At 40.3% G+C, this 21488-nt stretch overlaps 1 protein-coding gene across 1 annotated transcript; it reads right to left on the minus strand.

The window, feature by feature from the left end:
* Positions 1 to 242: 242 nt before the first annotated feature.
* On the minus strand, positions 243 to 21411 carry LOC134675722 (uncharacterized). The gene is made up of 10 exons (XM_063534032.1): positions 21112 to 21411; positions 19958 to 20005; positions 18265 to 18327; positions 8444 to 8485; positions 7434 to 7475; positions 6510 to 6542; positions 5644 to 5682; positions 3970 to 4011; positions 2750 to 2899; positions 243 to 281 (listed from the first exon to the last, which is right to left on the minus strand). The coding sequence occupies exons 1-10, from the start codon at positions 21409 to 21411 to the stop codon at positions 243 to 245; spliced, it is 798 nt and encodes a 265-aa protein (XP_063390102.1).
* Positions 21412 to 21488: the final 77 nt, after the last annotated feature.

The raw sequence follows: 21488 nt of genomic DNA on the forward strand, positions 1-21488 counted from the left end.
TATTTGGACTGTTGGAAGGCTCGTCAGTGGCCACCTTTAAAGTAGGTGTATTATCAACTTGGATTCTAGTGTTTGATCCTAATTAACTTGTCCAAATTGTTATATTTTTAATCTTTATTCATCATTTTTCTTAGGCTAGGGTTTTTATAATATGAATATAAAAGTAAAATATAAAAACACTTACAAAACAATTAAAAATACATATAAACACATTATAAAAAACCTAATATTTTTAATTATTATTACGGTATTACCCTTGCTTGACATCCGTCCGAATCACACTGAAATATAGAAAATTAACGTAAGGTTAAAATGGATACTAATAAAGGTACACTCGAAATCTTGAGATGTAAAGGCTTTTAGATCAAAAAGGGTGCGTTATTTTATCTTATTAATTCTTAATGTTACACTTTAAACTTACGCGCTTTGTACACATATTTAATTACACAAACGGGTCTACAGCCATATAATTTTCATTGTTTTTACCTTAAATTCCGACGTTTCAGCTGAGTTGCACCAGAGGGGGCTACCGCGAAAACAGAATTTCGCAAATTGCGGGGATCTGTCTCTTTTACTCCAATGAAGGCGCAATAAGAGAAAAATGCCCGCAATTTACGAACTTCGATTTTTGCGGTTATAGCCCTGGGGGGCGATTTTTGGAATTCGATCGCTCGATTTCGTCACTCGAAAATCGGAGGAAAACGGCGAAATGCTAATTTGTGAAATACGAGCGATAGACATTTGGAATCGAGTGGTATTGACCACTCGTTTTCAATTCTTTTAGTAGAATTGAAATGCCTAGTAGTGGAGATATTATTGAACGAAATACATGAAATCGAGCGGTCGAATTTCAAAAATCGGCCCCCTGCTGTGGTCACGGAAAGACCACATTACACGCACCCTTCAGAATTTAAGGTAAAAACAATGAAATTACTTCACAGTACTCAGACCCGTTTGTGTAATTAAATATTTATTATATTGTTTACTAAGCAGCAGTGGCGGATTTACTCTGATTTTAGGGCGGCAAAAAATTAGGGGCGGCAAATTGTGATAAAAAATTCGCTGATGAAATAACTTAAAATGTAGTCAATATGATAGTTGCTGCGAAAGGGGCGGCTATAGAGCCTGGGGCCTAGGGCGGCAAAGACTGCAAATCCGTCACTGATACTAAGTTACTTTTAAGTTTTATTAAAAGTCGAATCTCTTCTTCCTCGAGTTATCCCGGCATTTCGCCACGGCTCATGAGAGCCTGGGGTCCGCTTGGCAACTAATCCCATGATTTGACGTAGGCACTAGTTTTTACGAAAGCGACTGCCATCTGACCTTCCAACCCAGAGGGTAAACTAGGCCTTATTGGGATTAGTCCGGTTTCCTCACGATGTTTTCCTTCACCGAAAAGCGACTGGTAAATATCAAATGATATTTCGTACATAAGTTCCGAAAAACTCATTGGTACGAGCCGGGGTTTGAACCCGCGATCCAGATTGCAAGTCGCACGCTCTCACCGCTAGGCCACCAGCGCTTCAGCCGCTTTATTAAAAGTCGAATGTTAGTTATAAATACCATCTTAGGCGCCTTCTTCTTGTTCAAACTCACATCGAAAGCCAGCCTGTCTTCTGGCTTCAAGTTCCGAGGAGTCACGAACCCAAGTAGTGATTCCATGACCAGGCGGCCTAGCCAAGGTGACAATCGCTATCGCTTCGCCATCGAATCGCTTTGTGTCTCTCTATCACTCTTCTATATAGAGTGACAGTGACAGTTGCGTTTCGTTAGCTACGGACTACGGAGCGTTAGCGATTGGCATGTTGTCTACGGGGCCTGGTCCGGAGTTTTGAGGATTTAGTCTTTAAAAAAAACCGGCCAAGTGCGAGTCGGACTCGCGTTCCAAGGGTTCCGTATATTACTCAATTTTTAACAATGTATTTTTTATATGTGAAACGCGAGTGAATTGCCATTAAAAAACCCGTAGGGGTCTGATCAAAAACTAAGTAGTTAGTCTGACTCACGCTTGACTACATATTTCTAATAGGTTTTCCTGTCATCTATAGATAAAGACCTATTTTGTATATTTTTTTCAAAATTTTACACCCAGTAGTTTCGGAGATAATGGGGGGGAATGGTAATTTTTTGCCTATTTTCTTGAATTACTTCTAAACTGTTTGTTCTAAAAATTATAAAAAATATATATTTGAGATTTTCAAATTGAGCTCTTTCATTTGATATGTAACACGATATAGTTTGAAATACTTTATTTTTTAATTTTCTAATTTACCCCCTAAAAGTGGCCCCAATGTTTAAAATTCATTTGTTTACGGTATATGTTCGTCTTTGGGTCATAATCTTACATATGTGTACTAAATTTCAACTTAATTGGTCCAGTAGTTTCGGAGAAAATAGGCTGTGACTGACGGACAGACAGACAGACAGACAGACGCACGAGTGATCCTATAAGGGTTCCGTTTTTTCCTTTTGAGGTACGGAACCCTAAAAAAAGGGTTAGTAATACATACTGTGAAGTGCTCATCTCTAATAAAGGTCACGTCAAAAGCCAGCCAGACTTCCTGCTTTAAGTTCCAAGGTAATACAAATCGGAGTAGTGATTTTAGACCTCGAAAAGACAAGTATCAGCGACAAGACCGCTTGTTGTTTACCTCTGCTTGTATTTCTGTTTTCTTTTGTATTGTCTTCTTTTATTAAGGTGTGCAATAAAGAGTATTTGTATTGTATTGTTTTGTATCAGATGACATACCATCTCAGGTGCCTTCTTCTTGTTCAAGCTCACATCGAAAGCCAGCCAGTCTTCTGGCTTCAAGTTCCGAGGAGTCACGAACTGGAGTAGTGATTCCATGACCGGGTCCGGAGTTGTGGTGATTTCGGTGGTGGTGGTCGTGGGCTCAGTCTGAAATTAAGGTAAGCCACTTTGTGTTACTGTGAATTTGATAAAGACGGATTGACAGAGTATTTTTTGCAGCCACAGTAAATTTGAGAGATGCAACGGATAGTTGTTTGGCCGTATACCGGATATTCGGCCTGCCCATCGGCCGAATATTCGGTATCTGGCCGCCGAATATTTGGCCAGCGGAACTATAGGTACCTACATTTCGATTTTTCAGGTGCACATTCTGCAGGTTTGACCTGTTTCCCAGTGAACGTTCGCGCGGACTCATTTCTAGGTTCGAAATGAGTGCGCGTGCAAGTCAGTGGAATGATTAAATTGTTTTAAAATAATAAACAAGTACGATTACGACCGTGTCTGTTTCTTAAATCCAATTTGTTTACTCCGAAATCAAGCAATGTTACTATCCGGTATCCGGCCGGATAGTATGTCACTACCCGGTATCCGGCCGGATAGTAAAATAATGGGCGGATAGGCCGGATACCGGATAGTAACCGGATATCCGGTGCATCTCTAGTAAATTTACTGCCACCTTTCGACCGCCAGCCATAACTTTCGAACGCCATTTGGCTTTGATCCTTGTTTTTTCACTGATATGTGTTAAATTTGTTAAATGTCATAAAGTCTCGCCATTTACACGAACACAGGCCAAAGGTATGGCCATCTCTTTGAGCGATGGCGAAAGGGATAGTCCCATACATTAGAAAGGGACAGCATGATTTGTCCCTGAACCGCTATCAAATTTCGGTTTTGTAGGTTTCCTTTCTGTATCACGATCATTATTTTGACGACCGGTCTGGCCTATTGGGTAGTGAGGTAGTGACCGTGCCTATAAAGCCGATGGTCCTGGGTTCGAATCCCGGTAAGGGCATTTATTTGTGTGATGACACAGATATTTGTTCCTGAGTCATGGTTGTTTTTTATGTATTTAAATATTCATATATTATATATATATATATTATATCGTTGTCTGACCCACAAGGCTTCTTGAGCTTGCCGTGGGGCTTAGTCAATTTATGTAAAAATGTCCTACAATACATATTTATCTTTAATATATATTATTTATTATTTACCGTTGTAGTTGTGTGGTAACTAACGGGAACGAAAACTGTGCCCTGCGATACACAATTATTATATTATTTTATAATAAAACTATATATGGGGCATTATTGTCGATGACGGTTACGCCGCACAACGTCGCGTGGCATTGTATTTATATCGGAGCATCATTAATAATGGCGTAAGCGCCATTGACAATAAGGTCCCTTTTCATAGATAACGTTACATATAAACTCGTAATGTTATGTTCATCGATGTTGTTTAATCAAGTTTCAACAGGCGCAGATGCGTTTACATGTTTATGAAGCATTGTTTACTTCACATTCTGAAGTAATTCTGAGCGGCTACCGCAAAAACCGAAATTCGCAATTTGCGGGGATCTTTCTCTTTTACTCCAATGAAGGCGTAATTAGAGTGACAGAGAAAAATCCCCGCAATTTGTGAACTTCGATTTTCGCGGTTATAGCCCAGGGGGCCGATTTTTGAATTTCGACCACTCGATTTCGTGTATTTCGTTAGTTAATATCTCCACAACTAGGCATTTAAATTATACTAATAGAATTGAAATCGAGTGGCCAATACCAATAGATTCCAAATTTTGATCGCTCGTATTTCATAAATTAGCATTTCGCCGTTTTCCACCGATTTTCGAGTGACGAAATCCAGCGTTCGAAATTCAAAAATCGGCCCCCTGAGCCGATTTATACTGACGTGAGTCATAAGTTAACTCACCTATTTTTAGTCACGGCGCGATTCGGAAAATGAATTAGAGATTCACTAGATATGAAATAGTAAAGGTATGTAACGTCCGACAGGTAAAGAAACGGCGATTGGCGCTAACCCTATTATTAACGCCGCTCCAATATTATTGCGGCGCTATACGGCGTAAGCGCCAGCCGCCATAAAGTGCCTTTTGCCGTGGAACGTCACATATCTTTACTATTTCATATCTAGTAAATCTCTAATTAATTTCCCGAATCGCGCCGTCACTCGCAACATGTTTCGACTCTCGAGTCGAGACCTCTAGGTACTCATGCACTATCAGTGAGTGCTTTAAAATGGAGACCTAATAGGCTCTGAAACAGGTCTCGCCTTAAAATAGCTTTACGTAAAATCACCTTAAATCTGAGTTAATAAACATTATAAAATCTTGGTAACGCTTCACTTTGTCGTATTTTTGTTAGACTTTGAAATGGAAATGAATGTAAGTCCTTGTGAAAAGCAACGGGCTATTTTTCAGCAAAAATCAAATAACAAAACTCCAAACGCAGCCGCAAGAAAACAGCAAATTACTTACCATAACGAAGTATAATAAAGTCCAATTTTGAAGCACAACCTTTTTTATTCTTAACCTTAAACCTGTCTCAATAAGACTGAATTTCGCTTGCAGGAATTTTGGAATTTAGTCTTTGTGTAAAGAGAGTACAATAATTACGTTAACATTCCTACATTTTAACGGTACATACATTTCTTCAAAGAATAATATGTTGTTGGGCCAAATAAAGCGCCTGAGGGATTCCTTTTGAACTTTTACATACAAAAGTTACAATACTAATTAATGTACGTTGTATTTTAAATCTTAAATCTATTTAATTAAGTGCTAAATTCCTTAGAAATTGTATTGTCTTATATCATTGTTATCTTTGAAATAACAAAAGTATTTATTATTTGTAAGAGAAATAACTTACATTTATTCTTGTCTGAATGTTTCTTCCAGTTTTTCTGTCCTAATTATTATAATTATATATAATAATGGTTGAAACAAGATTATGTTATACAAAATTATGACTTCGGAGCATACTAGATGTCAGATAATGAAATATAAAATTAGTAGTTAATAGCTAATTATAATTAGCTATTCATGGCATCATTTGTCTCAGACACTCTTTGAAATCAATCTTTGAAATTATGAAACTACACAACGGGAATTAATCGCGTATTTAAGTTTTAAGATTTACCTCCGACGTTTCGAGGACGGCGTTGTCCCCGTGGTCTCGGTGGGGTGGGAGTCTTCTCCGAGATCACGGGGACAACGCCGTCCTCGAAACGTCGGAGGTAAATCTTAAAACTTAAATACGCGATTAAGTCCCGTTGTGTAGTTTCATAATATTAAATAATCGTGAAAGTTTAAATCAGAATCTTTGAAATATTATAATTTATAAAATAGTAAATGAGTAAACCTTGACTATACAGTATGGGGCTTTAATTCCAAAGCTTGATTTTACTCGCTAAACTGAGCTACTTACTATGGGACCAACCCTAAAATCGGGGAAAATTGTTTGGCTTTTCCATAGAAAACGTCGACATCTGATAAGCCAAAATGTATGAAAAAGTCAATTTTTTTTCGGGATTTCGGGGTTGATGCCGTCATAAAAGTAGCTCAGTTTAGTGAGTAGAATCGATATTCAAAGGCGTATGTGAAGTCAATCCGCAGGCCTATAGCCCAAGCCCTCTCGCGCATGAGAGGAGGCCTGTGCCCAGCAGTGGGACGTATATAGGCTGAATCATTATTATTATTTTTATATTTAAAATAGATTTAATAGACAAGACTTACAGTGACTCTTGCAAGACCGTCCTCTGTGTTAGCCTGTATCAAAGATAAACGGTAATTTATATAATAATCATAATCATAATCATTTATTCGATGCAATTTTATTAAAATAATAATTATTTTATTACTACGAGCTGGATCTAATCTAAAGTAAATAAATATAGGAGTATTCGTTGATTAAACGCGTCTTAATATTTATTACTGTAATAAAGTAGAAAATACCATTATATCTTGCAAAGGTTAGAAATTTCAATAACAGAGTTCCCCGCTTTATAAAGTAAGGACGCTGAGCAGGAATAATTTCGTACATTAACACCCATTTCCTATTTCTATCGCACATGCATAATTATAGTAATTATATTACTATCCTGCTCGCACAATAGCATTGACTGCCGGCATTTTCAGCGGGCCAATATAATAAAATTGTGCGCGTGAGTTAAAGACAAGAAAAAACGGGTAAATATACGAAATTCTTTGTGCTTTGCGTCCTTGCTTTAGATATTTCAATACATGGTTACATTTTAACAAACGTATTTAATCTTATAAAAAATTAAGATGACGTTAGATGTTACTATGTATGAATTATTTTATTAAAAACCTTTAGAATAAAACAGATTAAACATACAAATTATAAACTAAAATAAACCTAAGAATGAGTAAAACTAACTTAACAAATAAAATATTGCCCCCCACTCTGATTGTCTCCCGGACCAAATGTGCCATAAATTTTACAATGTTATGTAATAATGTAATTGGATGCAAATAATGATCTCCATCTCTTTAAAACAGTGTCCAAGTATTTGATAATATGCGTAGCAGGGGATAATTTTGATTTTTGTTACCTAAAATGGCCTAGGTACAGACTTGATTCAAAAAATATTTGAACAAGCTTGGCCGCTCCGATATATCTGATTTTGTTATATTTACCGCAGTCAAAGACACCCATTGAATCGGCTCACCAAAGTCATCCTGCAACATCATCATCATCATCAGCAACTCGGCCATAAAACGTCCACTGCTGAAGATAGGCCTCCCCCTTTGGGGGGTGTATGCCATAATCGCCACGCTTGGCAGACGGGTTGGCGATCGCAGTCGAGTACACCGAATTTGAGGGACGCTGCTGCCCGTCCACCGGTGGTCTTGGACGTAGTTTAAGGACATACCCGGGTCCGGGTGCAACATCACTTTTTATAAAAATTCACTCGCTCAGTTTTTAAGTTAAATATTATTTACATGCAATGGCGACATGTGCTGCTGATTTTATTAGGTTAAAGGTAACGTTTGGATTCAGACTGCACCGGCATTACTATTGCCACAAATGGGCCCGATTCGGATTTTGAAATAGACATCTATTAGATATCTTTTATACATCACCAAGACACGATAACGATATGTTTAAGATCTAACCTGTCAAACTTGACATTTGCGCGATTCTGGAGATACGAACGATTTCCACAGGATATAACTTAGAGATCCAATTCACATCTAATAGATATCTTACTCTATCTAACGTAAACTTGACATTGGTTGCCCGAATTGCGCTGCAAAAGAGAACTAGTTGATATCTAAACTATAACGTATCTAGAATGGATCTAGTACGTGTCGTCTCTTGTAAATATCTTGAAGTTCGAATACGGCAGAATGTGAAAAATCCGCAGCAACACAGGGGACCCCAGGGCTGGTGCGTACCTCTCTCAACGTATTTCCCTTGCGATACAGAGAGGTAACGCCGCCAGTGTCATGGGGTCCATGCCGCAGTCCGACCTGTTGGACGGGGTGTTCTTTTTATAGTTTGGTTTTTTGTAGGTACGTAAGTATATTTTATAGTTTGTATTTTTATTTTATTTCTAGTTTTAACTTTAGTTTTAATATTGTATCCAATATAAATGTACCCTTGTTACTCTCCTTCTGTTAGTATGAAACTTTCAAATACTAACCACTTGAGGCAGGTCATGAAATGGACCACGAGGCTTTTGTTCCTAAAGAAACACAAATAAATATATATTGTACATATCTATCTATTTTACCTTTAAACTAGCAATTCTTGTTTACTTATTTATTTATTTATTTATATATATATATATATATTGGGGACCTCGGAAACGGCTCTAACGATTTCGATGAAATTTGCTATATGGGCGTATTCGGGGGCGATAAATAGATCTAGCTAGGTCTTATCTCTAGGAAAACGCGCATTTTCGAGTTTTTATAAGTTTTCCGAGCAAAGCTCGGTCTCCCAGATATTTATATACATAAGTATAGTATATGTATATGTATAGTACGCAATCACATTTTTGAATGGGGTTGGCCGGTCGAAGTATTTAGCAGATGGCGCCAACATAGCTTGCCCTGTCCCTAGAACTGTGTCATTTTTTTATTTTGTTATTGGAATTTTCTGCCCTGGATGCCAGCCCTTGAAGGCAAATCTCATAGAACAAGGAGCAAGCTACGATGGTGCCATCTATGCAAAACTTTGACAGTTGCCAACCCCATTCAAGAGATACCTACTTACTTAAAATAACACTTGACATTATTATTTTACAGGCAATCGAGTACAGATGTAGTGCATAATTGTTTTCGATCGTATTTTCTCGGAAACGTTCGTATTAGTCAACCTCAGTAATTTTTGTACTGAGACTGTCTGAAATAGCAAGAGCAAGACACGTTCGTAAGTTTCCGTGAAAATACGATATAAAACTGTACATGAGATCTGCGGATTATACTTTATTTAATCATTTAATCATTGCAATCATGTACAACATTATAAGTATACAAGATACACATAATATATGTGAACATGAACCCGGACAGAGTATAGCAATTAGTTTTAATCTTATACTAAAGTCTTATTACAATAAATGCTCGTAGTTTAATTATACAAAAATCATAACAATGTATAGAATTTACATTACAAAAACCAACAATTACTCTAATTAGGTCTTAGATGTATTTGCAAGATTATGAAAAGTAGAACTAAGTCTATGAAAGAATGGACATAAGATTTTTAATCCTCCAAAAATTCGGCTATCGAATAGTAGGCTTTATTTATAAGTAGTTGTTTCAATTTATTTACAAATGTATTATAATTTTCTTCTGATTTTATTTGTCTGGGAATGTTATTATATATGTGGATAGACCTGTAGTATGGACTATTTTTAAACTTGCTTTTAGGGTTGGACGTAGTTTAAGGCACTTTAGTGGTAACTACATACATACATACATACAACTCGCGTTTTTGTAAGAAAACTGATGTGATGCAGTTGCCACTCTATCTTTACTTACATTACTCTACGGTTTAAGGACATATCTGGGTTTTAAATCATTCAATATCAATAAATAAGCCGTTAAATAAATAAATAAATAAATAAATAAATAAATATTATAGGACATTCTTACACATATTGACTAAGTCCCACAGTAAGCTCAAGAATGCTTGTGTTGTGGGTACCCAGACAACGATATATATATAATATAATATACAAATACTTAAATACATAGAAAACACCCATGACTCAGGAACAAATATCTGTATCATCATACAAATAAATGCCCTTACTGGGATTCGAACCCAGAAAATGGAGTTCATATTTCCACAAATTAATTGGAAAATGGAGCGGAACAGTTTTACCATCAATAGTTCGCGAATGAAAATGTATTTTCTATTTCGAATTATTTATGTTTGACTTTATATTTTGCTTGATGGAATATTAGTATAGTTGCAAGATAAATATTTGCATATCTATTGAAGAAGACAGACAAGTAAAGTAGAGGGAATTTCGATAGCTAAAGTAGAAAATAATCAATAAACCAGGCAGTCGACTAGTTGTGATGGGTTTATTTTGCGAACTGACGTACAAAAATATAAACAGTCAAAATAACATTAGAATTTAAATATGGAATTAAAAAAGAACTTAAGACTAGACATAGATAATAGTGTAAACGTATCAAAACCTATTTACATATACACCCTTAACATCCCACCCCCTTGTGTGCGAAAGCACACAAAACTAGCCAGACTAGATATAAACTGAGACTTTATGCCTCTAATCTGACCAATTTTTTAGAAGGTCGACGAAGAATTCCACCTGATGTGGCTACGTCCACCACCCTGACCACTCCGTCTCTGCCAGGGAATGTAGCAACGACGCGGCCGCGTGGCCAGGTTCCTCGGGGTAGGTTCTGATCTACAATGATGACTAAGTCGCCAACAGTCAAGTCGTGCTCTCTGTTCTCCGCTATCTGGCGAGGTTGCATGGTTGGCAGAATTTCTTTTACCCATCGGTTCCAAAAGTGGTCGGCCAATCTCAACGCCTTCCTCCAGTCAGCACGTCTTAAAAGGTCTCGGTCGTCAAGGGTTGCAGGCAGAACCTGGTTAGAAGATGAGCCAATTAGAAAGTGGAAGGGCGTTAGGGTTTCCTGGTCTTCAGGGCCAATAGGGACATGGGTCAGAGGTCGAGAATTTACAATTGCCTCAGCTTCTAGAAGGAGAGTTACTAGGACTTCGGGATTAGGTTCTCTTTCTCGTAATGTGGCATTCAGCGCGACTTTGACGGTGCGAATCAGTCTCTCCCAGCATCCGCCGAAAAAAGGAGCAGCGGCAGGGATAAAGCTCCACTTTATTCCTCTATTGGCAGCAAAATCGTAGACCTCGTGCTGATAAAATTCGCGTAGAATTCGGTCTGCACCAACAAAACATGTACCGTTGTCAGAATATACAGTATTGGGAGCGCCTCTTCTAGCAATAAACCGTCGCAGGCTCATTATTGCGGAGTCAGCAGAAAGGGAATGTACAAGCTCCAGGTGAACGGCTCTGGATGTCATGCAGGTGTACAGGGCCACATAACGTTTCTCTTGTCTTCGACCGATCTTGGTAATTATCGGGCCGAAATAATCCAAGCCAGTGTACGTGAATGGGCGGCGGTGGTGGGCAAGCCGCTGAGGGGGAAGGTTACCGGTCATCGGATTCATTGGCTTTGCTCTTTTGATGCGACAGAACAAACATTTGCTGGTGACGCTTCGAACAGTACTGCGCAGATGAAGAAGCCAATATTTTTGTCGAATCTCATTGACCACCATTTCATTGTTTGCATGTCCAGCCTTGCGATGGTAGAAATTGACCAGTAAGCGCACTACTGGGTGTCGTCCATCTAGAATGATTGGAAACTTGATCTCGGAACCGACGTCTTGTACGGCAACGATTCTGCCAGCTAGGTGCAACAAGTTGTCTGGCCCCATTCTGGGAGAAAGCTTCGCCAGGCGACTACTCTTTGGTATCAATTCTCCACGTTCTATTATTGGGATTTCGTCACTAAATGATTCAGACTGTACTTTCTTCAGGACGTGCCTTTCTGCGGCTTCCATAAGTTCCGCTGTCAGGGGGATTAGAGTGGTGGACGTAGGGTTATTCGTACGTTGACGAAGCCTAACATCGGTGCTAGGAGCAACGCGACCTACGCGATCTAAAGCCGAGCGAAATTTAGACGCAGCTTGCAAAACGCGAGCAGTAGCACGAAGTAATCGTAGCCAGTCACTAAAACGACTGAAATCCGCGGTAATTGTCAGATGACCAACCACAAGTCCAGAAGTCTGCTTCCGCTCTTCCTGGACTATAGGCTGACCAGCTGGTTCAACAGGCCAATTCTCCGGAGGATCGAGGAGGAACGAGGGACCTGTAAACCATCGGTGGTATGGATTAAGATGAAGCGGCTTAATCCTAGTGGCATCGTCCGCAACGTTCAAATCAGTTGGGACCCATTTCCAATCTTGCACGCGCGTATTTTCTGTAATTTCTCCTACGCGATGGGCCACAAAGGGTTTGTACGTTCGTGCGTCACTTCTGAGCCAACCGAGGACAGTTCTTGAATCTGTCCACAGGAAAGTTCGTAAAGGTTTTTTCTTATGAAATTCTTTAATAGTGACAGCAAGGCGAGAAGCTATCAAAGCGCCCTGCAATTCTAGGCGAGGAATTGAAGTGGGCTTCAAAGGTGAGACTCTCGTCTTACTGGTGATGAGTGCGAGCTTGACTGTACCATCTGCATACAATAAGCGCCAATAAGCGACGGTGGCAAAGGCAAGCTCGCTTGCGTCCGCGAAAATGTGTAACTCCCTGTGTAGAGGTTCTCCATTGAGCTTGGCGTACCATCGTGGAATCCTAATTGTAGATACGTCAGACAGTTCCTTAAACCACTCGTTCCACTTTAAAATCTGTGATGGTGGAAATGGTGTGTCCCAGTCAATATTGGATCTCCACGCTTCCTGAAGCAGTATACGCCCTTTGACCACTATTGGGCCCAACAAACCTAGTGGGTCGTATACTTTCATGAGGTGGGACAACACTTTGCGTTTATTAAAACTGCCCTGTAGTATGAGACCTTCTAAACCAGTCCTAAATCCGATAGTGTCTGATATAGGATCCCATGAAACACCTAAGGCTCTGACGCTACTTGACTCACTACCAAGTGACATCTCACTAGGCTGGGCGGCGCGCAGTTCAGTCGGTACAAGACGCAATGCTCCTTGATCGTTAGAAATCCAGCCACACATTTCGAAGCATGCGTTACGATGAATAGTCACAACATCGGATGCCATCTGTGCAGCTTCGTCAACATCGTCCAGGCTATCCAGGAAATCGTCCATATAAGAACTATGGATACTTGCGTTGGCTGCCGCTGGATACGAATCTTGGTGTGACATAGCGTTTTTATGTTTAATATACAACGCAGTAAAAGGGCTGGACGATGCTCCAAAAATGACAGCTGTCATCCGATATTCTTTTAGAGGCGTTGTTTCCCTTGACTGAACGTCGCGCCATAAAAAACGTAGTGCGTCACGATCTTGTTCACGGATTTTTATTTGAGGAAACATTTCCTTAATATCAGCTGTCATGGCAACAGCGCCCTCTCTGAACCGAAATAAAATACCTAATAAATTTTCTAAAAGATCAGGTCCTTGAAGCAGCAACGAATTTAATGAAACACCCTGATTAGTCGCGGCTGCGTCGTGGACAACACGAAGTTTACGTTTTTGTGGATGGTACACGCCAAAATGAGGCAAATACCACCTTATTCTTGCATTAATGTCACTTTGGTTAGGTTCAGGATCGGTTTTTAATTTATTTTTATTGTTGTTCACACTTGACAGCTTAATGTCAAAATTTGTGTCTGCTTTATTCGGACTGACTGTACTAGGTTGTAAGTTATCAGATACGGTGTGAATTTTATTTGGATAATCGCTTAAATTGGTATCGCGTTTGAGATCAATGCTGGTGTTGACGCTTTTAGTGATAAGATGATTATAATAAGTGCCGGGATTGCACTCTTCAGCGTAATTTTTAGCAATCATGTTATCAATAAACTTTTTATACGCGTCAGCGAAGGCGGGCTCACGAATCATTCGCCTTTCGAGGCTTAGAAATCTTGATAAAGCTTGTGGGTAGCTATCGGGAACACACTGTATGTTGTCACGCCACGGAAGACCTACTTCATATCTACCGGTCGGTAAGCGTGTGGTGGTAGCATCAAGAATCTCGACGGCACGGGAGTCTAGCTTGCTAAATAGAGTCTCGCGCTTAGAGATACCGAGCGAGTCGAGTTTGTATTGCTCCTTTATCAGTGACTCCAGGCGTTCATTTTCAGAAGGTTCAGTGCGGTCTAACTGACAATGGTTGACGAACTCGACTGGCTTGGTTTTGCTACTCGTTGGTCCATACAAAGTCCACCCAAGCAAAGTGCGACAAGCGGCGGGCTCGTTACGTCTGCCTTCACAAACCTCGCGACATATTGACAGATGCCAATGCTCAGCACCAATAAGTACGGTTGGTGTAGCGTCAGCATATGTCAAGTATTCGGCTAGGTCTTTTAAGTGAGCATAAGATTCAATAGTCTCTCTAGATAGAGTTTGTTCGTTCAAGCCTAACGATTCTACAGCCTTAGCACGATTTACCAAATGGATGTCAGATTCATATTTACCTCTTATGTAAAAGTCAACGTACCTTACCTTTGTAGTTGTTTGTAAACCCATTATACCATTGACAGTTATGATCTCTTCAGGACCTATTAAACCTATGCGAGCAGCCACTTTACAATCGATCATAGTCGCAGTACTGCCATCATCGAGACGGAAAGAAGACAGACAAGTAAAGAAGAGGGAATTTCGATAGCTAAAAGTGGAAGATAATCAATAAACCAGGCAGTCGACTAGTTGTGATGGGTTTATTTTGCGAACTGACGTACAAAAATATAAACAGTCAAAATAACATTAGAATTTAAATATGGAATTAAAAAAGAACTTAAGACTAGACATAGATAATAGTGTAAACGTATCAAAACCTATTTACATATACACCCTTAACATCCCACCCCCTTGTGTGCGAAAGCACACAAAACTAGCCAGACTAGATATAAACTGAGACTTTATGCCTCTAATCTGACCAATTTTTTAGAAGGTCGACGAAGAATTCCACCTGATGTGGCTACGTCCACCACCCTGACCACTCCGTCTCTGCCAGGGAATGTAGCAACGACGCGGCCGCGTGGCCAGGTTCCTCGGGGTAGGTTCTGATCTACAATGATGACTAAGTCGCCAACAGTCAAGTCGTGCTCTCTGTTCTCCGCTATCTGGCGAGGTTGCATGGTTGGCAGAATTTCTTTTACCCATCGGTTCCAAAAGTGGTCGGCCAATCTCAACGCCTTCCTCCAGTCAGCACGTCTTAAAAGGTTGAAAGAGATCATAAAAGTCAACGTACCTTACCTTTGTAGTTGTTTGTAAACCCATTATACCATTGACAGTTATGATCTCTTCAGGACCTATTAAACCTATGCGAGCAGCCACTTTACAATCGATCATAGTCGCAGTACTGCCATCATCGAGAAATGCGAAGGTTTCATAGCTGCCATTTGGCCCTGACAATGTCACTGGTAAAACCTTCAACATTGTAATATTTGAACATATTTCATTAGACGTTTTATGTTGGTTACACGATATACCTATATTAGACACAGTCACATTATTGTCTGACACCTTATTATCGGCTGGCGAGGAACTCGACGAATGCTGGGTACCACTTTCAGCCGCAGGAACGCAAATGATGTTATTAATCCGTGTATCGGGTGTAGGCGGTGATCTAAATGTATCCTGCCTGCCGTGCAAAAGAGGGTTGTGTCGAAAAGTACAACCATCGACCCCGCAAGGGTTGCTTTTGCACAATTTCCATAGGTGTGAGTTGTCTTTTAGACATCTATAACAAACTTTGTGTTCACGCAACCAACGCCACCTATCGTCAACAGATAACGACGTAAATTCAGTACATTTTTTTATATTATGGGATTTTTTACAATAAACACACTCTATCTTACCAATCGTTTTATTTTTGTCATGAGTGACGGAATGTATATTTTCACGTTTAAATGGTTTATTCATTGGAAAATGTACTCGTGATTGTTGCGGTATAGACATAGAAAGCCCTACTTCTGGCGATAAAGCGAATTTAATATAGCGTTCGTGTTCGCGTGTTAGAAAGTCAGATAAAAGTTCTAACTTTGACTTGAGATGGTTTGACGTTTCTGACAAATCTGACGCATAATCAGACCATCTCATTTTCATTAAAGGGTTAAATTTTCCTAGAATATTATGAAACAGCTCTGGCGATTGTAAATATTCTCGTAGGCCGAGTAATTTCATAGTAGATAAAGAATTGCGTACCTTATTAGCGAAAATACCTATCTCCTTTAGGTCAGGCCCGAGCCGAGGCAGCGTTTTCAAAATCTGAACTTCGCCGAAGACAATCATTTCGGGACAAGCAAATGTACGTTCGAGTGCTGCCATGATATCTTCGGAAGCTGCCGCGGTGTTGAGTAAAGAGGCGACGGCCTCCCGGGCGGGCCCGCGGAGTGCGTTATGTAGACGCGCCGTATTTTCTGCGGGGGAATAAGAAGTTTTAGTACTATCAAATAAGTATTTAAATTGAAGCCATTGTGACGAGTTGCCATAGAAAGTTGGAAGCTCAATTTTAGCTTTTCTTGGCATGTCTCGTGCGGCGAGCGCTTTAGCTGCGGCAGCCGTATCGGCAATAGCTTGTAAAAGCGTGGCAGAGCCGGTTATTGGCTCGGTTTGGTCTTGACGGCGGCACTCTTGGTTTACATAATCATTATTAAAATCAATCACTGCATTATCGTGGCCGTTTTGACGTTTGACGTCTTCACGCAATAAAGGTGAATTAATACGGTTATTTACTACATTACACTCTACAGTAGGTTCTGGCCGTAAATTTATAGGGGGATCGGCGGTCATGGTGGTAACTACCGCTATATGTGGCGGAATAGTTACACCCACTTCGGCCCGTGTGTCTACGGGTTGCCTTTCCTGATTTACGTCACGAACCCAAGATGCTGTACGAGAATATGCATTACTAACCGTGTGATTGGAACGCTCCTCGGCTTCTAAGGCGGCTATTTTCGCTTCAAGTTCAAGCTGTTCTACCTGTTTAACCTGCTCAAGGAGTTTCCGTTCGCGTTGAAAGAGCTCTTGTTCCCTTTCTATGCTCTTGCGGGCCAAGTGGGCCTCCGCGGTCAATCGTCGTGCCCTGATCGTGGCCGATGATCGCGTAGAGCCCGAAGCGCGAGACCTGCAACTGAGGGGAACATTAACTTGTTCGGCGCTGGTGCCGGTTGTGAGGCACTCGCGAGACGTCCCGGGGATTTGCGGGTCGGAAGCCGCGGGTGGTACGGTGGCGTCGGCCGCACCGTGATCCAACTTTTTGGACTGGCCGAGCCTACCCGTGGCAGGGGTACCCGTTTCCGAGCGTGTCATTTTAGCGCTTTTAGCCGACTGCTTGGTTTTAGATCGCAAGATCATTAGTGAGGAAGAAGGACCAAAATGAAGAAGACAGACAAGTAAAGTAGAGGGAATTTCGATAGCTAAAGTGGAAAATAATCAATAAACCAGGCAGTCGACTAGTTGTGATGGGTTTATTTTGCGAACTGACGTACAAAAATATAAACAGTCAAAATAACATTAGAATTTAAATATGGAATTAAAAAAGAACTTAAGACTAGACATAGATAATAGTGTAAACGTATCAAAACCTATTTACATATACACCCTTAACATCTATGTTAGAAAGCTTGTTCAGAAACGTCTAAGCTAAACGTTTAAGTTTTTGATAATATAATTCCATGTACAGTCAGCAGCAAAAGTCGCTAAGCGGGCGAGGTGTTCAAAATGATCTTGACGCGACTTTGTTGTTAAGAGAATAAGAGCGTGTCAAGGTAATTTTGAACACCTCGCCCGCTTAGCAAGTTCTGCTGCTGACTGTCTGCAGTGGCGGGTTTACCCTAAGGCCAAGTAGGCCCGGGCCTAGAGCGGCAAGTTTTTTGGGGGCGGCAAATTGTGACAAAAAATTCGCTCATGATAACCAGACATAACTTAAAATATAGTAAATATAGGCTACAGGGCCAGGGGCCTAGGGCGGAGACGGCAAATCCGCCACTGCATGTATGGTGGTTGGCCATAGTCTAATAAAACTTGGTCTTCTCTTCCCAGAGTGACACAAGCCTACGTCACAATAACATGGCCGCTATATATAGCGCTATCGCATATTATCATATAGCGCTGTCGCATGATGACGTAGGCTTGTGTCAGTCAGGTGACCTAGAAAAGACGGGAAGAGAGTACCAGGCGGAGTATATTTATTATACCATGGACACCATGGTGGTTGGCTTAAGCGTTAATTAATAATACAGAGCAATTAATATAGGTATACTCTTAATATGTTTCTCGCAGACTCTGGGCCCTCATTTGGCTGTTGTCGCGAAACATCCCAATTCTGAAACAATAACAGGGTATTTTCCTACTAGTTACAAAACAGTTACTTTTTAGAACTGTCAAAATGATTTGCTAATATGGAATTTATATGAAACATTACATCGTGACTAGAGATGCAACGGATAGTTGTTTGGCCGGATACCGGATACCGAATATTCGGCCTGACCATCGGCCGAATATCCGGTATCCGGCCGCCGAATTTTCGGCCAGTGGAACTATACCTACATTTTGGGTTTTCAGGTGCGCATTCTGCAGGTTTGACCTGTTTCTTAGTAAACGTTCGCGCGGACTCATTTCTAGGTTCGTAATGAGTGCGCGTGCAAGTCAGTGGAATGGCTAAATTGTTTTAAAATAATAAACAAGTACGATTATGACCGTGTCTGTTTCTTAAATCCAATTTGTTTACTCCGAAATCAAGCAATGTTACTATCCGGTATCCGGTCGGATAGTAGGTCACTATCCGGTATCCGGCAGGATAGTAGGTCACTATCCGGTATCCGGCCGAATAGTCAAATAAAGGCCAGATAGGCCGGATACCGGATAGTATCCGGATATCCGGTACATCTCTAATCGTGACGTCACGTTCAACTCACCTACTTTTTATATTTCTATCCGATTTATTAAATAGAACTTGTGTTTAAAAATAACTCCTGTCTATGTTTTTTTAATAATTATCTGGTGCTTTATTTCATGCATGGTGTAAAATCATTTGTTTTAAATTACAGTATAATACCCTACAGCCGGAGAGCTACGGAAATAGGTATGCAATTTATAGAGCAACGAAATCCCTCTAGTTAGTGTGCCATACTATCATTATTAATTAATTCGGGCGCCTGGCAGCTGTTCAGCGGTGGGTGTGACAGTGGTAGGGCAACAAAGCGGTTGTAAAATCAATTGAAGGTGTGCAATTTATAGAGCTCTGTGTTTGGTGTGATATCATAGCTAATTATGTATTTACTTCAAATATAACAATGCCAGGCGTTTTACTTGGGGGAAAAGTAGTACCAAGTGAAGAAAGTACACAAACCAGTTTAGCGCCTGCATGAAGACCACGAGCAAATTGCACCTGACTCACAATTGCTTTACGCATAGTCGTATAAGTATGTCTTCTACTCAGTGTTGCCAACTTGGCATAAATGATGCCAGATCTGGCATATTTTCACTCGCTTTGGCACCAACATTTTCAATTTAGCATCTGGCATATTTTTTTGCATAATTTAGTCTAAGCCAAGTTTGCACCAACTTGGCAGCAACAATATGCGCCATCGCCTTATGTGGTTCATATATTCATATGAATTTTGACTTTTGTGGACGGATGGACGTCGACGGACGAACTATATAAAGTTGGTCAAGCAGATCTTTTCAGTAGTAAAAGGCGGCAAATTTTCAAAATGTATGTGTTTTAAGTGTCTAAATTCAAGTGACAGTTTAGCATTTTTGTAGCATATTTCAAAAAACTTTAGCATAATGTTGGCATAATCTAGACATTAGTCTAGCATTTTTTCAAACTCCGAGTTGGCAACACTGCTTCTACTTTTTGTACTCTGTCACAGAATAAATAATAATACTATTCTGTTCAATTACGCCTAGGTAAGTGTTAAGAAAAAGTTGAGACATATATTCCTTCTTACCCATTTATCTGGAGGTGGACCTGCCGATCCTATGTAACGTAGTTGGGACTGCAATAAACAAATGATAAAATAGTTTAATATCATATATCATCACAAAACATTCAGTACGGATATGATGGTCGTTCTTGTCTACGTGATAGGGGCATTCCACGAGACTGTCGCTTACATAACGCAATTCTTCTAATACTTCTGGAAATGCTGAGTAAGCGATATTGGGTCAGGTATTTCATGACTTGGCTAACAAATTGGCAGTATATTCTCAAGATTCACGTATATTATTGAGGTAGCTGCCATACAAGGCAAAAGCGTTATGTAAGCGACAGTCTCGTGGAATGCCCCGATATGATTAAATGGTATCCGTCACTTTCAATCGCGCTCTGTTAAAAAGTGACGGATATTTTGTCACGTGGGAAAACCATCCATAATAGGCCTGCAGCAGGCGTGTGAAAGTCGGTAAAACTATTAGCTTGGCATCCCTGCATACAAAATATGTATGCAAGGAGGCTATGCCAACACTTTTGTCACATACAGGTCTCTCTTGCCTTGAAACCCGCTCAAGATTCCACTTTTCGAACCAGTCGCTACACTCGTGGTTCAATTTTGGAATCTCGCTTGCTCGGATATCAATATGTATTGGCACGAAGGTAAAAAACAACTTTGACCCCTTGTAAAACTATTAACTACTGCATACTGCTATCAGTTTAGGTCTTTCTTATTCTGTAGTCCGTATCTTTAGTTTTTTAAATAAAAGTAAACAAACAATTTGTTAATTTTCTGGTAGTTATAGCATTTATTGGCTAACCGACCAATTAAAAAACTGCCTGGATCAGTCACTGAACAACCTGACTTTAACCTACATTATTAGATCGTGTAATGTTGTCATCTACCCTCAACTGGCTTAAGGAGCTATTTGAGGGTAGATTTGGTTTACTTTTATTTAAATACCTAAAGATACAGACTATACACCAGTATAATTCAAAACAAGTGATAGAGTCAGACCACGAAAAATCTGCAGCGGACTTGATAGCCCACGCAGTGCACGTGTTATTTTAAACGTCAAACTTCTATGAAATTATGACGTGTAAATAACACTTACACTGCGTGGGCTATCAAATCCGCTGCAGACTTTTCTTGGTGCGATTCTATTAACTTACAGCTGGTTGATATTGTGAATGACGTGGCGGTCCATCTTGCCCTCCTGGAGGGCCTTGTGATCCTCGAAGTCCAAAATGCACTCCACTTGCAAGTCCAGAACCATATTGTGCCCCTGGTGGTAACCCCGAACCATAATCAGGCGGTCCATAATCTTGAAACCCAAATTGCCCAGGTGGTCCAAATTTTCTGAGTCCATAATCTGAAGGATCCATCGGTCCACCAAAATTATATTCCCTTGGTAGTCCATTTCGTGCAACAGGTCTAGAATGTTGCGCAGGCGGCACAGAGCCTCCATACATGTCGCCAGATAATTGTCTACCGGGTGGTCCGAAAGGTCCATACGGTCCTTGGTACCCTGGTAGAAAAGCTGGTCCGC

This window comes from Cydia fagiglandana, chromosome 23 (genome assembly GCF_963556715.1).
Source record: "Cydia fagiglandana chromosome 23, ilCydFagi1.1, whole genome shotgun sequence".
In the NCBI taxonomy this organism is placed as follows: Eukaryota; Metazoa; Arthropoda; class Insecta; order Lepidoptera; family Tortricidae; genus Cydia; species Cydia fagiglandana.

Coding starts and splice junctions, on each gene's coding strand:
- LOC134675722 (XM_063534032.1), bottom strand. CDS start 21,411: ATGTATGGAGGCTCTGTGCCGCCTGCGCAACATTCTAGACCTGTTGCA. Junction 18,328..19,957: donor GTCCACCTCCAGATAAATGG/GTAAGAAGGAAT, acceptor TTATTGTTTCAG/AATTGGGATGTTTCGCGACA. Junction 2,900..3,969: donor GTTACCACACAACTACAACG/GTAAATAATAAA, acceptor CCTTAATTTCAG/ACTGAGCCCACGACCACCAC.